General features: G+C 37.7%; 1 protein-coding gene across 5 annotated transcripts; it reads left to right on the top strand.

Annotated features, from left to right (window-relative positions):
- The first annotated feature begins 4,071 nt into the window (after positions 1-4,071).
- LOC113065075 (putative cyclin-dependent serine/threonine-protein kinase DDB_G0272797/DDB_G0274007) lies at positions 4,072-15,537 on the top strand. Of its 5 annotated transcripts, XR_003278931.1 has the most exons (8): positions 4,072-4,521; positions 7,798-7,894; positions 10,477-10,548; positions 11,114-11,307; positions 11,902-12,781; positions 13,028-13,145; positions 14,101-14,176; positions 14,288-15,537. XR_003278931.1 is itself a non-coding variant. In XM_026236206.1 (7 exons), exons 4-7 carry the CDS (start codon positions 11,137-11,139, stop codon positions 14,111-14,113), a joined length of 1,182 nt encoding a protein of 393 aa, XP_026091991.1. In that variant the 5' UTR covers positions 4,072-4,521; positions 7,801-7,890; positions 10,477-10,548; positions 11,114-11,136; the 3' UTR covers positions 14,114-15,537. The 5 variants fall into 5 exon arrangements, 4 of the variants coding, with proteins under 4 accessions (XP_026091991.1, XP_026091990.1, XP_026091988.1 ...); XM_026236206.1 differs by having other exon boundaries at positions 7,801-7,890; positions 14,101-15,537; XM_026236205.1 differs by having other exon boundaries at positions 7,801-7,894; positions 14,101-15,537.
- The last annotated feature ends 1,254 nt before the right edge of the window (positions 15,538-16,791 follow it).

Raw genomic sequence — 16,791 nt, 5'->3', positions numbered from 1 at the left:
TCAAATATGTAATTCACCTGGCTCTCCACACTCTCCTTGACCTCCAGTTCACATCATCAAACTATCAATCCGTCCATATATTTCATTACCAGATCCTCATATCCGCCGGCTGTCTTCATCTGTTATTATACTCATTGCATTAGCCTTCCGCGTGCAGCTGCTATTCGTTAGCTTATTGTGATGTTTGTATATTTAGCTGCTGCATTCATTTCCTCTACTGTTGACTCGGGGAAAACACATACAATGCACAAACAGATGCCCCCCACCCCACTCGCTCCCACCCGCTGTTTTGCCTTCTCCCTCTACAGGTCCACATCTGTACGCCACCTCCTCCTGCCACCCTTCAGTTTTAAAAGAAGTGAGTTGAGAACGAAAGCAGGGCGAACTTCACAGCATGCAGGCCGTGAGCTCGCCATTGTTCGGCCAAAATTCCCAGACAATCAGGAGATCAAGCCTGAAATTCCCTACTAGCTCTTGTATCCTTCAGGAAAGAAAAAAAAAAAAGAAAAGAAAAAAAGTATTTATATATATTTCCTTAATTACTATTTTATACTATTTTATGTCTGGATACTTGATTCTGATTGGCTGGCGGGTATGCATTAAAACAGTTTAATTCACAGGTAGTTCCAAGTCAGTTTAACCACCGATCTGTATTAATGCACTGCTTTAACTGACACACACAAACGCATTTACACACACACACACACACACACACACACACACGCACCCCAATCGTACAGAGAGAGAGAGAGAGACTGGAGATCCCACTGCACACAGAGAAACATTCAAGTGTAGGACAACACAAAGACTTTTATTTATAAAAATGGCTTAGATATGGGTTCTCTGCATTATATTTCTCAGCAACGAGGAGGTAAAATCTAGTCTAATCTAAGTAACTAAACTCACAAATTGTTTGTAAAGAGAGATGCACAGTTATTTCACTCAAACAATTATATTATATTATATTAATGTTGTTGTTTAAGCCATTTACAGGCCCTGCACCAACTGTGAGCCAGTGGCATTGCTTCTCCTCTCCTTCTCTTTAACTATCAAGCACCAGGTCACAGAGTTGGTAGTTAAAGCTGGTCATCAGTTGAGCACCCCCCTTCATTGGTGCTTCACCAATTTAAGCCCATGACACTTCGGGAAGGCTCAACAGCAGATTCTGCGTCCTAGATCTACCCCTGCTGACCACCACCAACTCTATGTCGTTGTTCGTCCTTCAATTGTCCTCCCGCTGCATCCAGATCCAATGAGATGCTGTTTCAGTCTGTTCAGTAACCTTGCCTACCAGCTGTTTCGTGGCCATCCCTTCAATACCCAGCAGCCCAAGGGTTCTCCGGAGTGACTGCCCAGCAAAACCTCTGCAGCCGTCCTCTACTGGGAAATTTCAGGCCTGCCATCCATTTCGCTGGCTCTCAAGGGATAAGGTCTTGATATTTCTTGTGCTTCAGTAGTGAGCCTCCTCCATGCTTTTTTCCAAGGGTACTGTTAACTCTTTAAGCACCACCTGCTTAGTGCCACTAGACCAGAGGACAATATCCGCTCTGAGGCTGGTGTGTATTATTATAGGATGTTTTATTATAATAATCTATAAAAATAATTGTTATTATTAGTATTGTTGTCATTTATTTTAACATCATAATTGTTATCATTATTTAATAACAACAGCAATTATAATTATGATATTTCAAGAAATAATAATAATTATTATAATAGTTAAAAATATAACATATATAATATTATTCTATTTTGTTTATTGCTTATAAGGTTATAATAGTAATTAATATTGTTTTTTTTGTATTTTTATTTCCTAATGAAAGTATTATTATTGCTATTGTTCTTAAAGTACAGCTATTATTTTTATTTTTAAGAAATAATAATAATAATAGTTAGGAATATAACATAAATAATATTATTCTATTTTTGTTTATTGTTCATATGGTAATTATAATTATTATTATATTTTTCCCCCCTAATAAAAGTATTATTATTGCTATTTTTCTTAAAGTATAGCTATTATTATTATTATGTATTTTTTATTATTAAGTAATAATAATAATAATAATAATAATTATTATTATTATATTTTTGCCTGACAAATTATTAAACTGGTGAATTTTTTTTCTTTTTTCCAAACTTGAGATGAACAAAGAGCCCGAGCTATGCAATGGCTACAAAAAAGCCAAATTAATAATTAATAATAATAATAATAAGAAGAAGAACTAAATAAATAACTTCTTGCAATTAATGATGTACAACTGCTCTGGGTGTGTGTTCACAGTGTGTGAGTGTGTTCACTGCTGTGTGTGTGCACTTTGGATGGGTTAAAGGCAAAGCACAAATTCTGAGTATGGGTCACCATACTTGGTTGAATGTCACATCACTTTCACTTTCACTTTCACAATATCTCACTCAATAATTACTTTTTTTTTCTGCTATAAATATTAATTATTAGATATTTACCATAAATGTTACATTTTTGTCCTCAATCCTGCCTAATTCTTGATACTAAAGCATCTGTGATCTGTGGCAGACCCTCCCTCTGTTTTCAGATTGGATTTCACAGAAGAAATTCCTTGGAAATCTTGGATTCTTTCAGTGAGTTCTGTTAAGGCAGAAGAGAAGCAGTGGAGGGCAGTGGGGACGAGCAGGAGCAGCTCCTCAAAGCCTGAACATTCAGTTCAGGAATTTTGGCTGGCCTACTAATGGAGGTGGAAAATTGGCTTTATCAATTAAATCAGAGAGCCAGACAGGACTTCAGTCTGCAGTGACACACCGGGACTGACCCAGAACACTCTCTGTCAACACTCTGTGTCAAATCTGACTCACTCTGTGTTTCACCTGATCTTATCTTAATGACATCACCTTATATTTGTTTTTGTGACTTTTGTGTGTGTCAGAGTTAAGTCTGATCTGAAGTGCAGGTGATCAGTAGCTCCTGCGGCTCACAATAACCTGGGTCACGTCAATCACTCACTGCATGTGGATAGAAAAGGTCAGCAGGTTTATAAATAGCCCCCAAGAGACGTTCAAATGTCCGTGTCACTTCCTGCTGCTGCGGCAAAGGGGGCCGGCGTGTCCCTGTGACCTCTGACCTCTCATAGTTTGTGATGTGTGATTTTCCCTGAAAGCGGAAGAGCTGGCAAACACCGTACGTGCAGTGAGACGAGAGGATCTCACATCTCATTTTAAACTCCTCCGTCTCCAGACGTCAGGTCAGACCTTCACAAACATTCTCAGGCTCCCTGGAGGTGACTTCAGCTCCATGATGTCATCGCTCGACTGGAAATCCCAAAAACACAAAACCTTGTGAAATCAGAAGCTGAGGTATTTCACTTTTTAGTTGTGAGAATGTGAGTCATATTTGACTCCAAAATCAAAAGATACATGTATATTTTTCAATTAAATGTTTGATAAAAAAATGAAATAAAATGAAAATGATTATTATTATAAAATGATTAAAATACAAAAATAAATATTTAATAATGATTGTTTAAAAATGATGGTTGCTGGCTAATTTCGCTGGTACTTGTAACTAGTGACAATAAAGGGCTACTACTACTACTATTAGTATTATATTTTATTGAATATCAAAAATGACAATTCTCTCCAAATTAAAATTATATACACAAAGATGATTCATTTATTTATCCATCTACCATAAAGAATATGAATTAATCCTCTTTAAGACCCATTTAAGATTTGGTTTTGTGATATTTACACGACAAGTAGAGCATTGATTTTCTTGAAAATAACGGCACAATTATTGCTAATTGATTATTTTATTTAAATTAGAATCAAATGCAGTACAATAACTTAATGGTGCAAAAACGGCACTTTAGTGAAACGAGACAGAACAGGTGGCTGTGAGAAAACGGTTGCCTTTTTCCCAAGAAAAGTCTCACTTCGAGAATGTCAGGTCATGTTTGAAGAGCACCCCCGCTCCTCTAATCATTCGCCTAATATGGAAACATCAGTCCAGCCTCGAATCACCTAGCGAGCCAATCAGAAGACAGGAGAGGCGTGGTTTGTTTTTTAAGATTGAAGCTATAGAGAAGCGCTGCAGCGCGGTTTTAAAGCACCTGAGACACGCGCTATATCACAACAACTGCATGCGCGCCAAGAGAAGTCGCATTCTTGCAGCGTTTAAATGAAAATAAACGGGGTATTTATGAAATGAACATACTGGACGTATCTTACTTGGATATATAAAGCTGTTGTTTTAAGCGGAGACTGGGGTTTTAGTTTTTATTTCCTTTCAAGTGTTTTTTGACGGACCGTGACCACTTTCTTTCCACACTGGAGATTTCGGATACGCCGTTAAATGGCAAACAGGATCAGCTGGCACGGCGTTCAAAGTGACTCAACCCCTCTGGAATAAACTTTCCTGCGGCTGTGTGTGTGTGAGAGTGTTTGACAGCGAGAGAGACAGTTGGATGTGCGCGCATGATGAGCTCGCGGCTGCTGCTGCTGGTGCTCGCGGCGCTCGCGGCGTGCCTGCGGTCTGGTCGCGCGCAGGTAAGCTTCACCTGATTGACGTCACGCTCGGTTTGAGTTTGATTCATATGTCTCACTTGACAATAGCTGCATTCACGGCGCGCTTGATTTCGAGGATGAAATTCAAGCAAACCGTAACAAATGCCCTCATAAGCATGCCTGACTGCGCGCTGGCCCCAGAGTGGAGGAGAAAAGAGAAACTATCCTTGATTTGATGCTTAATCTATCTGTATTTGTTTATGTCTGCAACTCTAAACTCAAACAAAGACACTGTTAGGGTTGCCAGCATTAATGTGCACTGGATGGGTTCCAAGATGGACCACTGCCAAAAACAAATCACTCAGCCCAAGAGCATCACTGTCACTGCCTAAACCACAGTTATGTTATAATGCATTTATCACTACAGTACGCCTTTAGCCGTGTTCAAATAGTGCTGTGAGTTGCTTTAGAAGAAGGTCCTCTAGAGGGTTACCACGGTCATAGAAAACTTGAAATTGTGTTTTCCAGACTAGGAAAGAAATCATGTGAATTCATCAAATCTTTTGAACTCACGTGCACAAAGACAAAATGTATTTATGTAAAAAAAATAATAATAATTACTGTGGGAATCCTGGTAATAATAAAATATATTTTGTATATTGGTCAATATTTGGCCATTCTGGGTTTGTCAGCTGACTCATCAATGGCTAATGTGCATATATATATATATATAATTATATTTTTTTTTTGGTGGGGGTGATTTTTCTTTTAGTTGTTTTTAAATGCAAATCTTTTTTGGAACAGTATGCTACTGTCAGCCCTCCTGCTCTCTAAATATAGGCTATCGATATCTACCATTAAATACATTCATCCGTGCATCTTCGATTTGGGTTACAGATTCTTACATATGCGTACTGACCTTTACAGAAAGGTCTTTATGACATGCTCACCAATTCCCGTCCTCTCTCTCTCTCTCTCTCTCTCTCTCTCTCTCTCTCTGTGTGTTTCTCTCTCTAAGACCTAGATCCCCTTGTGATGTTTCTGTAATCCGTCTCTTGAATATCACCATTGCATCACCAGCAAACCTACAAAAAACTTTATATCAGGTCTACCCTTTAAACACAGGTGCTCTGATTTGGACCGTTTCAGGGAGTTTAAAAGGGCACCGCTGATGGGATTTTAGTCCTCCAGCTGATGCATCATAAGTCTTGTGTATAAGTTATATAAGAGAGAGAGAGGAATAATCTAGGCGACACTGTGAAGACGTGTGGACGGGATCACATAAAATAATTTGGGTCTCTCGGGGCATTATTGAGTGTCATGGATCGAGGGCTTAAAAAAAAAAAAACGTAATTGCTTTTGCAGACATGACTCAGGAATCGAGCGAATGAAAACTGAGCCGAACAACTGAGAGGAGCCAAACAAATGTGCATCGAATTAATGACTCGGTTTTGGAAAATAGAAGATGGATCGACCTTATTGTGCTTGTGCTTATGCGTTCTTGTAATATTTAATCTCTCGCTATGTAAGCGTGATTATCGAAGCTTGATCCCTCTTTTTATGTTTCTTTCAGTGCATCTATTTATGCAACCTCTGTGTTTGTATGTGCAGGTGTGGATACAGTATTTCTTTATGTCTGAATTCAGTTATGGCAGACTGCCATGTGGCCGCCCTCTAATGTTTCAAGTGTGCGCGTATAGCAATCCAGGTCCATAATTATACCTCATTCCTCCTCAACTTTTCCCCTGGATGAACTATTGGCATTCCAGTGTCCCATGATTCATTAGGGCATGTGGCAAATGGGAGTGATGTCATCCCTTATAGGATCAGTATATGTGTTACAGCGCACACACACACACATATGCACTTGACAGTGGGTATGAAATCTTTTTTAGTGCATGTGTGTTTTGCAAAACAGCTATTTTGCAGGGGGTCAGGTTCATACATATTTTTTCTATGATTCTTATAAAAACGAATGAAAAACGTATGTTTGAAGTTCCATCTCTAAACTTACCTCTCCGTGGGGCGAGGGTAAATCGAATGAAAATGCATGAGTTCGGTTGTACATATTAAATAGCTACGAATAGTTACAATTGTTAAATCTTCAAAATTATTACAAGTTGAGTGATTATATGCCATGACCGTAGCTGAGCTGAAAAACAAAACTCAATGTAGAAGACTGTTGAAGAACAGCACCCCTTGTGTCCACATTGAGAATGCATCCATACTGTTGCGTTAAAACATTTTGGAATAAAATGATGGATTAAATCAAAATTGCGTAGCTACAAGTATTAACTTAAGTCTTAAATTAAGTTCTGCCCCTAGACTCATGCCTCAATGGGACGAATTTGTTTTATTAATTTATTGCACGAACAAATCAAATTAGTTACGAATTGTCATGAGACTTGTATTGTAATATTAGCATACTAAACGTGGGCAGTTGTATTATATTCAAGGCTGTGATATCATATGTAACGTGATCTGATTTTAGTCAGTTTAAATGGTTGCAGCTTTGCGAATTTTAGCACAAAAACACTATTTATACATTGCTAATGGAGTGATTTTCTGAAACATTTTGGTTGGATGTTTAAAAAAAGAGTCTAACTTAAAAAAAAAACTTAATACTACTTTGATCAGCAGGTTATATGACTAATACCCTTTAATGACAGCTAACGAGATTCACTTAAACTTACTAAAATGACTTGCTTTACTCAAAATGGGGAACTACTATTACCAATAACAACGGTCTATAACATGGTCTATACTGGTCAATTAATCAGCCTGACCAAAATTTATATCACTTATCTGTATATAAAGTATATCAAACTCATTTAAAATGCAAGAGAAATCAATTGCTTTCATGTCACTTAACAGCATAATGCTGAAAAATGTCTCCTGACTCCAGTACACTATATGAAATTACGAATTATAACACATTTATGAGGAAGCACTGTGTGGTGGTGTGATTTTTGATTGGTTTGTTCCTTATGGCAATATGTTTATATTTATATATATTTATTTTCCCACTGTGTGCCTGCCACATGACACTGACCACATCACACGCACATAGAGCGACCTGATTATGAGTAAGGCAGCTTAATAAAGGACAGAGATAGAAAGAAACACAAAGTACAAATGGAGCTCGCCACACATGCTCTCTGTAATTCTGCAACACGTGTGTGTACTCAATACTCTGACTAGACATGGATACGCGGAGGCTATTGAAATTACAGGAACTGGTTTTTCACTCAGACAGGTGTGTCTGTTCTGGTCATTTTTGACCATCTCTTTTTCTCTCTCTTTTTTTTTTTTCGTCAGAAGGATCCTCTCCCTCCATCTCTAGTGGATTTAGTGATGAACAGTCCAATCTCATCTGTAGATGATCTGAAGAGGCTTCTGGACGTAGAATCCGTAGGTAAAGCTGATCCCAAATAAACTATAACCAAGATAGAGCATACTAAACATAACAATTTATATGTGTATGTGTGTGTGATTTTAAAAATGGTAAAAAATACTAAAAAACTAAGTTTTATTATTATTATTAATATTATTAATAAATTATTATGATATATTTATACTGTCTGTCTAACATTTTATATATATTAAAAAAGGATTAAAATCATTTAAAACATAAAATAAAATACATGAATACAGTATGATAAAATGCATATACATTTGTATTAGTACATTATATATTTTGATGAGTTTTTATGAACAAAATATCAAACCAAGTGCATTTACTTAAAAAATAAAAAATAATAAAAAATAAAAATAAATAAATAAAATAAAATACATTTAAAGGGATTCTCCACCCCAAAATTAAAAATTTTACATTAACAATTTACCCCCATGTCGTTCCAAACTTGTAAAAGCTTTGTTTGTCTTCCGAACACAATTTAAGTTATTTTGGATGAAAACCGGGGAGGCTTGTGACTGTCCCAAAGACTGCCAAGTAAATTGCACGGTCAAGGTCCAGAAAAGTGCGAAAGACATCGTCAGAAGTAAAAAAAAGTATTACGGTGATTTGGGGAGAGACAGAGAAGACAAATTGTTAAATACATTTGTTACTTTAGTTTTATTCACATACAAAAAGTATTCTCATCGATTCATAACGTTACGGTTGAACCACTTTTGGCAGATGGACTATTCTGATGATGTCTTTCATACTTTTATGGACCTCGACAGTATAACAGTCTATGGGACAGTCACAAGGCGAAGAGTATGCCTTTAATTGTCTTATGAAATTCATAAATTTGGTTATATTCGGTTATATAGTTATATACTGTTACATATATATTGACATTATATCTTACACTGGCCACCTTGCTCTCTACATATCATCATAGGACATTGAAAAACTCATATCAGCACTACTTCAAACTAGTAAATGTCTCGTCATTTGTGGAATGTGTGTATTTTCTGGAGTGTGTTGAGTGGAAATGTGAGGCAGGAAAGAGTGAAGGGTCTGGAATGCAGTGCATGTGTGTGTGTACACGTGTGTGTGTGAATGCGTGTGGATAATGGTAATATTTACATGAATGGGCAGTGCATAGCTTTTCACAGGCACAATAGCAGTGACCTTGAGCCCAGTCCAGCTCTAAGTTTACAGAAGGGACACAAACACAAGGCTACACTATTGTTCCCTATACCGGTATGTGTATGTGTGTGCATTTTAGCCAGATTTAACAATGTTTACGACCCTTACTTCATGAGCTATTATACCAGACAAACGGCACTTATGGATACTCTTGATTAGATATATGGCAAGGTGCCAGGACAGTGGAATCAAGAGGATTCAAATGGCAATCTCAGACACAGCAGGTCTTTAGGATGAGACATACAGAGACACAAATGCACAGACAGAGTTCCAGTCGTATGTACAGGTTAAAAAAGAAAAAAATGAGCATTTCAATAGAGGATTGGTTGATGGAATAGTTGTAAGTTTACAGCATTTGTGATACCTAGTAACACTTACTAAACAAATTAAGTAGAGATGCTTTAACTATACAGTACAATCCACTTATGTCCAAAATTCTTATGTCCGATAAACATAAAAGCAGACTCGTCTTTACTGGAGTGTCTCCCCAAGAGGGGAACATATAGGTTCCCTAAAAAGATGAGAAAATTAGGAAATAAATCATATACAAATAATATTTAGAAAATGTACAGTATTTCTGTACATTGGTAGATCAGACATAAAAGGCCTATTCACACCATGACATCTATATTAGCATCCACTTTCTGTTCATTATTATCGCAATTCTGCGATATCATTTGTAAAAAAAAATTCTGAATGAGATTTGAATGAAATTGTTCCTCTTTGTCACTATTGTTATAGTTGTAGTTAATTTTCCCTAACTAGGTCCGTTCACATACAGAAAAATAACTATAACAATAACTACTAGCATCTGCATTAACAAATGCTAACCTTAAGTTTATTAGAGGCATGCATTGCCATTTTGTCATGAGCCACTATAAATTTTCCAAGCACTTTAATTTCGGATGGATTCTGATTGGCTATCTTTATCATTCATTAGCTAAAAGCTGTGCCGTGGACTTCTGTATTCTCATAGTATTAGGTTCATATAAAATAACATAAAATGCTGTTTTGTGCATGCCAGGCCAGTAGTTGGCGATGTCACTTTGTAAAGAAACCCTAACACGTTATGCTGTGCATCACAACTTCACATTTTTATATTTAAACAGAGACAATAACTTTTCAAAACCTGCAGTTTGCATTTTATGGCCCTCAAAACGCCATTGTTGGGTAAATGAACGACTTAAACATTTAAAAAGTTTTCCGTTGAAATGCCGTTATGTAAACAGCACCTAAGATTGATTATCAAAACTTTATAATTATCATTATAATTATATTTACTTGTGGATTTCAGGAGTTTACAAGATCTGAAATTAGCTTTCAAGATCTCTAACTAACCAAAATTGGTGGACAGTGTAACAGATCTTTAATCCCTCCTTCGTTTTGTCTTTCATTTTTAGAGGAAGATGATGAAAAGCCAGAGAATGAGGTGCAATCTAACGGAACACACAGACGTCTTCCCAGAAGCCTTAGTAAGTCTTCTAGCATTCCCTTCCTTCCTCTCTTTGTCTCTTTTCCACACTCCCGTCTCTTCATCTTTGTCCTCTAGCAGGATTTCTATGTATTTACAGACTGTGGCGATTATTTTGAAACACTGTGGCATCTCCATTCCACAATGGTGTTGTGGCTTTGTGGTGTGTTTGTGCGAGTGTGTGAGATGTGCTTATATGAGCCTGGAGTCTGCTGTTGCATCTCTGTGATTGATTAGGTCTCATCCTGTCTCGCCGCATGTCCTTAGGTCACCCTCAAACACACACAAGTTTCAAAGCTCAATTTTACCACCCACGCTTCTTTCGCACACATACTCAAACCCTTATGTTTTTTCTCTCTTTCTGAGTGCTCACTTTCAGACAAGTGTACCTCAGATCTGCGAATTTTACAACAAACACACTCTGACAGCACTGAGAGGGTGAATTATAGTAGTCCTGTTAGTCTGGTTTGTCCTCCATCCAGTTTGACTGCTGCTATGTGGGAGTTTGATAAATAAATGTTAAATAAACATGAAATCAACCACTGTTATTTCTGTCTCTCTCATAGGCGTTCAGGTGGCCCAGCAGGCAATGTGTAAGGTGAGAACAGAAGTTATGGAAGTGACCCGTTCGATGTTGGACAAACGGAACGCCAACTTTTTGTTATGGCCTCCATGTGTGGAAGTGCAGCGCTGTTCGGGCTGCTGCAACACACGCATTCTACAATGCACGCCAGTCACCACAGAAACGCGACATTTACAGGTATTTATGCGCAAAATTGTAATGACTTTGTACCTGCTTTTAGACAACAAGTTTTCTAAAAGATGAGCAATATAATAATGCCTTAAAAGATCTATTTTGGCCAAATTATTAAGCAACATTACATGAATGATTTACTGAGAAGGTCATCCCAGAATGCATTGCACTTTGTGAAAAAAAAAAACTTGATCTAAGATATCTTCATCTATTTTTATGTTATGCCAATTGGTGAATAACATTGCTAGCTTAGCAACATGCTAATGCTTAAATAGGTCAATATAGTTATAAATACATTGATTTACATAATATTTATATGTACTGTGCATTTCAGTGTTAATTTGTGTATAACATTGTTAGCTTAGCAACATATGCTAACATAAAAATCTAATTACAAATAGCCAATTTTACCCAATTGTAGTGTGTAATGTTATGCAGATTAGCATATCACATTGTTAACATAACAATTCTAAAATAAAAATAGTAATCTAATTACAAATTTAATATTTAACCCAGTATTTACATGTAGGTTATTATAATTTTTTTATGATTGTAAATATCATTATTTTGATCTCTCGTTTTTTTTTTTTTTTTGTCTAGATGACAAAAATACAGTTTATCAACCGACAGCCAGTCTATGAGAAGGTTGTCATACCCGTGGAGGACCATGTGACTTGTAGCTGTCAATCACGTGTTTCTGCACATCCCCCACGGCTCCAGACCACACCCCTTCCTCCGCCCAGACTCCACCATAAAGTTACATTACCAAAGACGCAATCGAAAGAGGAGCTACACCGCAATGATGAACTTAAACATAATCAAAGGCTCCATTTGGAGGATAGAGAGAGTCAAGAAGCACAATGGCAGTCCAAATACACAGTCACACACACACAGGGCTACAGACAAAGCCCATACCAACATACACACACGCCAGCTTATACAAGCAGAGGAGATGTTCCCACCAGACCAACAACATTGGTAGATCCACGCATGATGAGTGACACAACACAAACAGAGGAAGTCGAACACATGAAATCCGAAAACAGTGGCGACGGCATGACAAAAAAGACGCAACAGCATTATGACAAACATCTGCAAGAGGATCAACAGACGAAACAAAATCAAACGACACCACAGCAACCAAAAAACAGTCCTACCCACAATTCCGTCCAATCAGAGAACAGAATGCCGCACAGCAGCCAATTAGATGGTCTTAGTCACACTTACAGCCACGTTGAGGTCATCGGCCAATCCAGTGGCTTATCAGAAGTACCAAATCATCACTCTGATCAATCAGACGTTAGAAAACATCATCACCACCATCACCAATCAGAAGCGAGTAATCAAAATAAGCAGGAAAGGGAACAGCAACAAGAGGAAACACAACATCATCTTCGCCACCAACACCACAGACACCATCAGCTTCAACAGCATACAACACAAGCAGTTAGCCAACAACAGACTAGCGCACAAAGAACAGGTCAGTGTCTAGATTGTAAATGGAGTTATTGTGTGTGTACACATTGTATTGTAATTAGCAGCTTATGCTTCCTGTTATTCTTTCTATTTCTTTAACGTCAGAGTTAGCTTATAAAGTCAAGGGTTAACAAACCATGTAACGCTAATATTTTGATAGCTGCCTTGAGATTAATTATTTCAGCCTTCATCCAACCGTCCTTCTAACCACATTCTTTATGTGTTCTATTTTCTTCATTATCTCATAATGAAGCCCCTCCCAGCACGCCCTCAGCCCCACAGACTCCGCCCCCTCTCCAGCCCCCACGGAAGCACCGGCGGAAACACCGGAGGAGGATGAGCAAGGCCTCCATGAGAGCGTTAATAATGTAATTTAATTTTATTATTGTTTTAAGAATCTAATGTGTGGCTCAATGACATGACAAAAAGACACAAAAGCCTCAATAAAATAATCAAATTATTGATAAGAAAGTGGCAGTTCACCCAAAAATTTAATTTCTGTCATTATTTATTTACACTAAAGCTGTTCCAAACCTCTATGAATTTCTTTTAGCTGTTGAACACGAAGATATTTTGAAGAATGTTGGTTACCAAACACTTGATGGTAGCCAATGACTTCCATAGTATTGAAAAAAGAAAAAAAATACTATGAAAGTCAATGGCTACCAGCACCAAAACAGGAAATGACACAAGATTGTAAAAAGTAATGTGGTATGATTCCCCAAAAATGTAATGATATTTACCTTGAATCCATGAAACTTGTTACCTTGAAAATATATATTTTTTTCAAAACGTTTTTTGAAAATAATAAGGTAAGATGTATAAATTAAGTTTTAGGGAAAAAATATATATACTTTAGATTTTACACCACATGACACTTTTAAAGTCATTCAATTTAAACTTGAAAATGATACAAAAGTGCTTAAAAATGATATGAAACCAACAAGAATACAAAGAGCATATTGGCACATGTGCTTTAAAAGATTATTCCTTGTGAACACACTTACGTGTAACTGACCCGTACCTCACTAAATATAGAATACACCAAAACCAACTCATTTCTGCGTAACTAGTAACATTAAAACAGAACTGCAGAAATGTTTTCCAACACCCAGTCTACCATTGTTGGATTAACAATGCTAAGGTTAATAGCATCCTCCATATATAAATACTATTGGTTGATCCCATTTAAACAGACTGTAGTTCAGTTTGATACCGTTAGTGGCGTGGAAATGACACACTGTGGCTTTAACAAAGCAATTCAATTTTCAAGTGAAATCTAATCAAAGATCTAACCAGATTTGAACCCTTATCCTCTTACAGGGTAATGTCCTGAAGAATACCAAGACTTTGAACTGCTGCCAAAGTCCCAGGAGCAACCACAAGGCTGGGAGTCAGGGTGGAGACACATGCACACACACACACACACACACACACACAGGATATAGCAGAGACGCACTGGAAATGTCTTTATAATAACTGGAAATTTCTTTGATCTTTGCCAAAAAAGCTCCCATGAACTACATTTCCCATCAGCCATTGCAGTCATTGGAGGCCACCAGTTCTACGGTGTCTGCCCTATGGGAGTTGGTCGCACTCAGGATTTCCTGTGAGAAAGGACTTAAAAGGGATTCCATATGGACGCAAACACAGCCTGCCTAATAGTAAGACTGTATTTAAAACAACAGCGTTACGGTCTGCCAAATACACTTCACACTTCGGTCAGCAGAACAACTGCCAAATGTGGTGCAATATTGACTTGGCTGGCCAAGAACGGGCTCAAATCAGTGATAAGCTGCTTGGGGAAAGTCAAAGTAGCCTTCAAATGCCAATGAATGATGTAGACCTACTGTGGGTCGGGTTGTAAAACAACTGTGGACTATTTATCCACTGGACGAACTACTGGAATAGCAACTGGAAGAAGTCAAAACTGGAATATGTAAAGTTGTGAGGACTTTGAACTGGGCATCTCAAAGAGCAAAACAACTGGAGATATAAAGCTCAGGACTTCCAGAAAAGGATAAAATGCAAATAAATATTACACATATAACTCAAAAGGTATAATCTGTACATTTTCCAAGCTACTTGAACACTCCAAGTTTATTAAATAGCAAAATATCAGCTGGCTAGATATAAAATCGAGGAGTAAAAGCACTTACTAAACAGTCTTTTGGACATTTACCATGGTAATATGATGGTGTTGGTTGAAGTACTTTGGAGTACTATGTATATACCATGGTATATGAATATGGTAATCCTTCTGGTACCGCCTCAGTACTTTTTTGTAAGGATCTCTCAGTATCATGCACATTATTTAATTGGTGCAAAAACACTGGAATGATGTACACTGGAGATTATTAACTATGAAGTGCTGAAAGCACTCAATGTTCGCATGTTGGTAGATGCACAGTCAAATAGTTCCTAATTCAATATTTAAATGGAAATAAGAAGACTGTGTTTAGCTGTAATGAGGTAACAGTGAGATACTCCCATCCTGTAGGGGGCGGTATTGAGCACTCTGTCATTTTATGCCTGCTGTTCCCAAACATCCGTCTGTGCATTCAGCTGCTTCTGGAATCTTGTAAAGCTATAAAATAACTGTTTGTAAATTGTGCATTTTCGGGCTTTTTACGTAACTTATTTATAAAAGGTAGATGCACTACCTATCTGCTTCCAAGAGTAATTGTTATATGTTTTGATGGAAATTATTGTTAATGTAATAATGCTATTTTAATATAAATATGAAACATTTTAAATTTATCATTGGTTTGATGTTTTTTTTAATCTTCTCCCCATTCAATTTAGCAAAAAACGTTTGAGATTTTCATCCAGAGTGGCATATACTGCCAATGCTTCCTCAGAAATCAAGTCATAAACCAAATCCAGACATAATCAAAATCTCTTGAAGTAAAACCGGTTTCAGCGGCCATCTTGGAAACACATGTAGCATTAGCTGAACCATACAAAACATGTCATACAAATGCAGTATCAAACAAACAAGGTCAAGATCATGTTTATCTACCAATCTGCAATACAACTTGAGGAAAAAAAGTCTTAAATTCTACTCTAGCATCTCGAGTCAGGATAAACACTACTTTTTTTTAGACTGTTCCTGCTAATACACATGCAAATGCTCCCACGAAAATCAAAGTTCGCAGCTCTTCAAAATGTTGTTTGTGTGTCTTTACATATGGATGATTCTGCACAGATGTAGCGTGTGGTGGTCATATTACAGTTGTGATTTGTGTGTGTGAGGGTGACAGGTCGCAGTGGTTACCGACAGTCGTCCTAGCAGCACAGATGGACGTGTATGCAGAGGGAGATCAGGTGGTGTAACAGATACCAGAGGGCTGGCCGGGAGGAGATGAACTGATAAATGTTACACAGACAAAGCAAATCGACGAGAGGGCAACAGAAAGCCAGCAGAAGTGAGAAGAGAGGTACAGGAAGAGAGGAGAGTCTGAGAGAGGGCAGACGAGGAGAAAAGGGAGTGTGAAAGAAACAGAAAACCGATGACATGTAGGGAGTGACACGGAGTAAGAGGTAAATCTTTGTGAACGCAGACCATCTAGTCTTCACAAGTGCTCGGTAATCTCAAAGTGGGAGGTATGTGTGTGTCTGGGGCCCCCGACATAGAGGCTGCCTCTTCAAGTGAGGGTCGAAGTTTCGAGCATAAAAAAACAGACACGGCAATCATTTGTAGACACCGCCAGACCCCTAAGTTATGACCGAGACCTTAAAAACAGTCAAATATTCTCCACATGAAACTAGTTGAGTTGCAATACTGTATACTGCCTACAAGGCAGCTGCATACTAAATGGAAATGGCCTGCAAGGGCGCCAATTCTTGTGGAAACAAGAAACTACTGACATTCCAACAGAGCTTGACTTAAGCATGTTGCTGAGCTAACGGCAAAATACTGTAATTAGCATAAAAACATATACAGTATGTAGGGGTGCTCCGATCACGATCAGCCGATCGTTAATGCGCATCTCGTCAGTAAACCTGATGGAA

This window comes from Carassius auratus, chromosome 47 (genome assembly GCF_003368295.1).
Source record: "Carassius auratus strain Wakin chromosome 47, ASM336829v1, whole genome shotgun sequence".
Classification (NCBI taxonomy): domain Eukaryota; kingdom Metazoa; phylum Chordata; class Actinopteri; order Cypriniformes; family Cyprinidae; genus Carassius; species Carassius auratus.
This window is presented reverse-complemented; position numbering and strand designations above follow the sequence as displayed.

Bases quoted from the DNA above. Each gene is read 5' to 3' on its own strand.
- LOC113065075 (XM_026236203.1), top strand. From the start codon at position 4,450: ATGATGAGCTCGCGGCTGCTGCTGCTGGTGCTCGCGGCGCTCGCGGCG. The intron at 4,522-7,797 runs GTAAGCTTCACC...TTTTTTCGTCAG, and splicing joins TGCGGTCTGGTCGCGCGCAG to AAGGATCCTCTCCCTCCATC. The intron at 12,782-13,027 runs GTCAGTGTCTAG...TATCTCATAATG, and splicing joins GACTAGCGCACAAAGAACAG to AAGCCCCTCCCAGCACGCCC.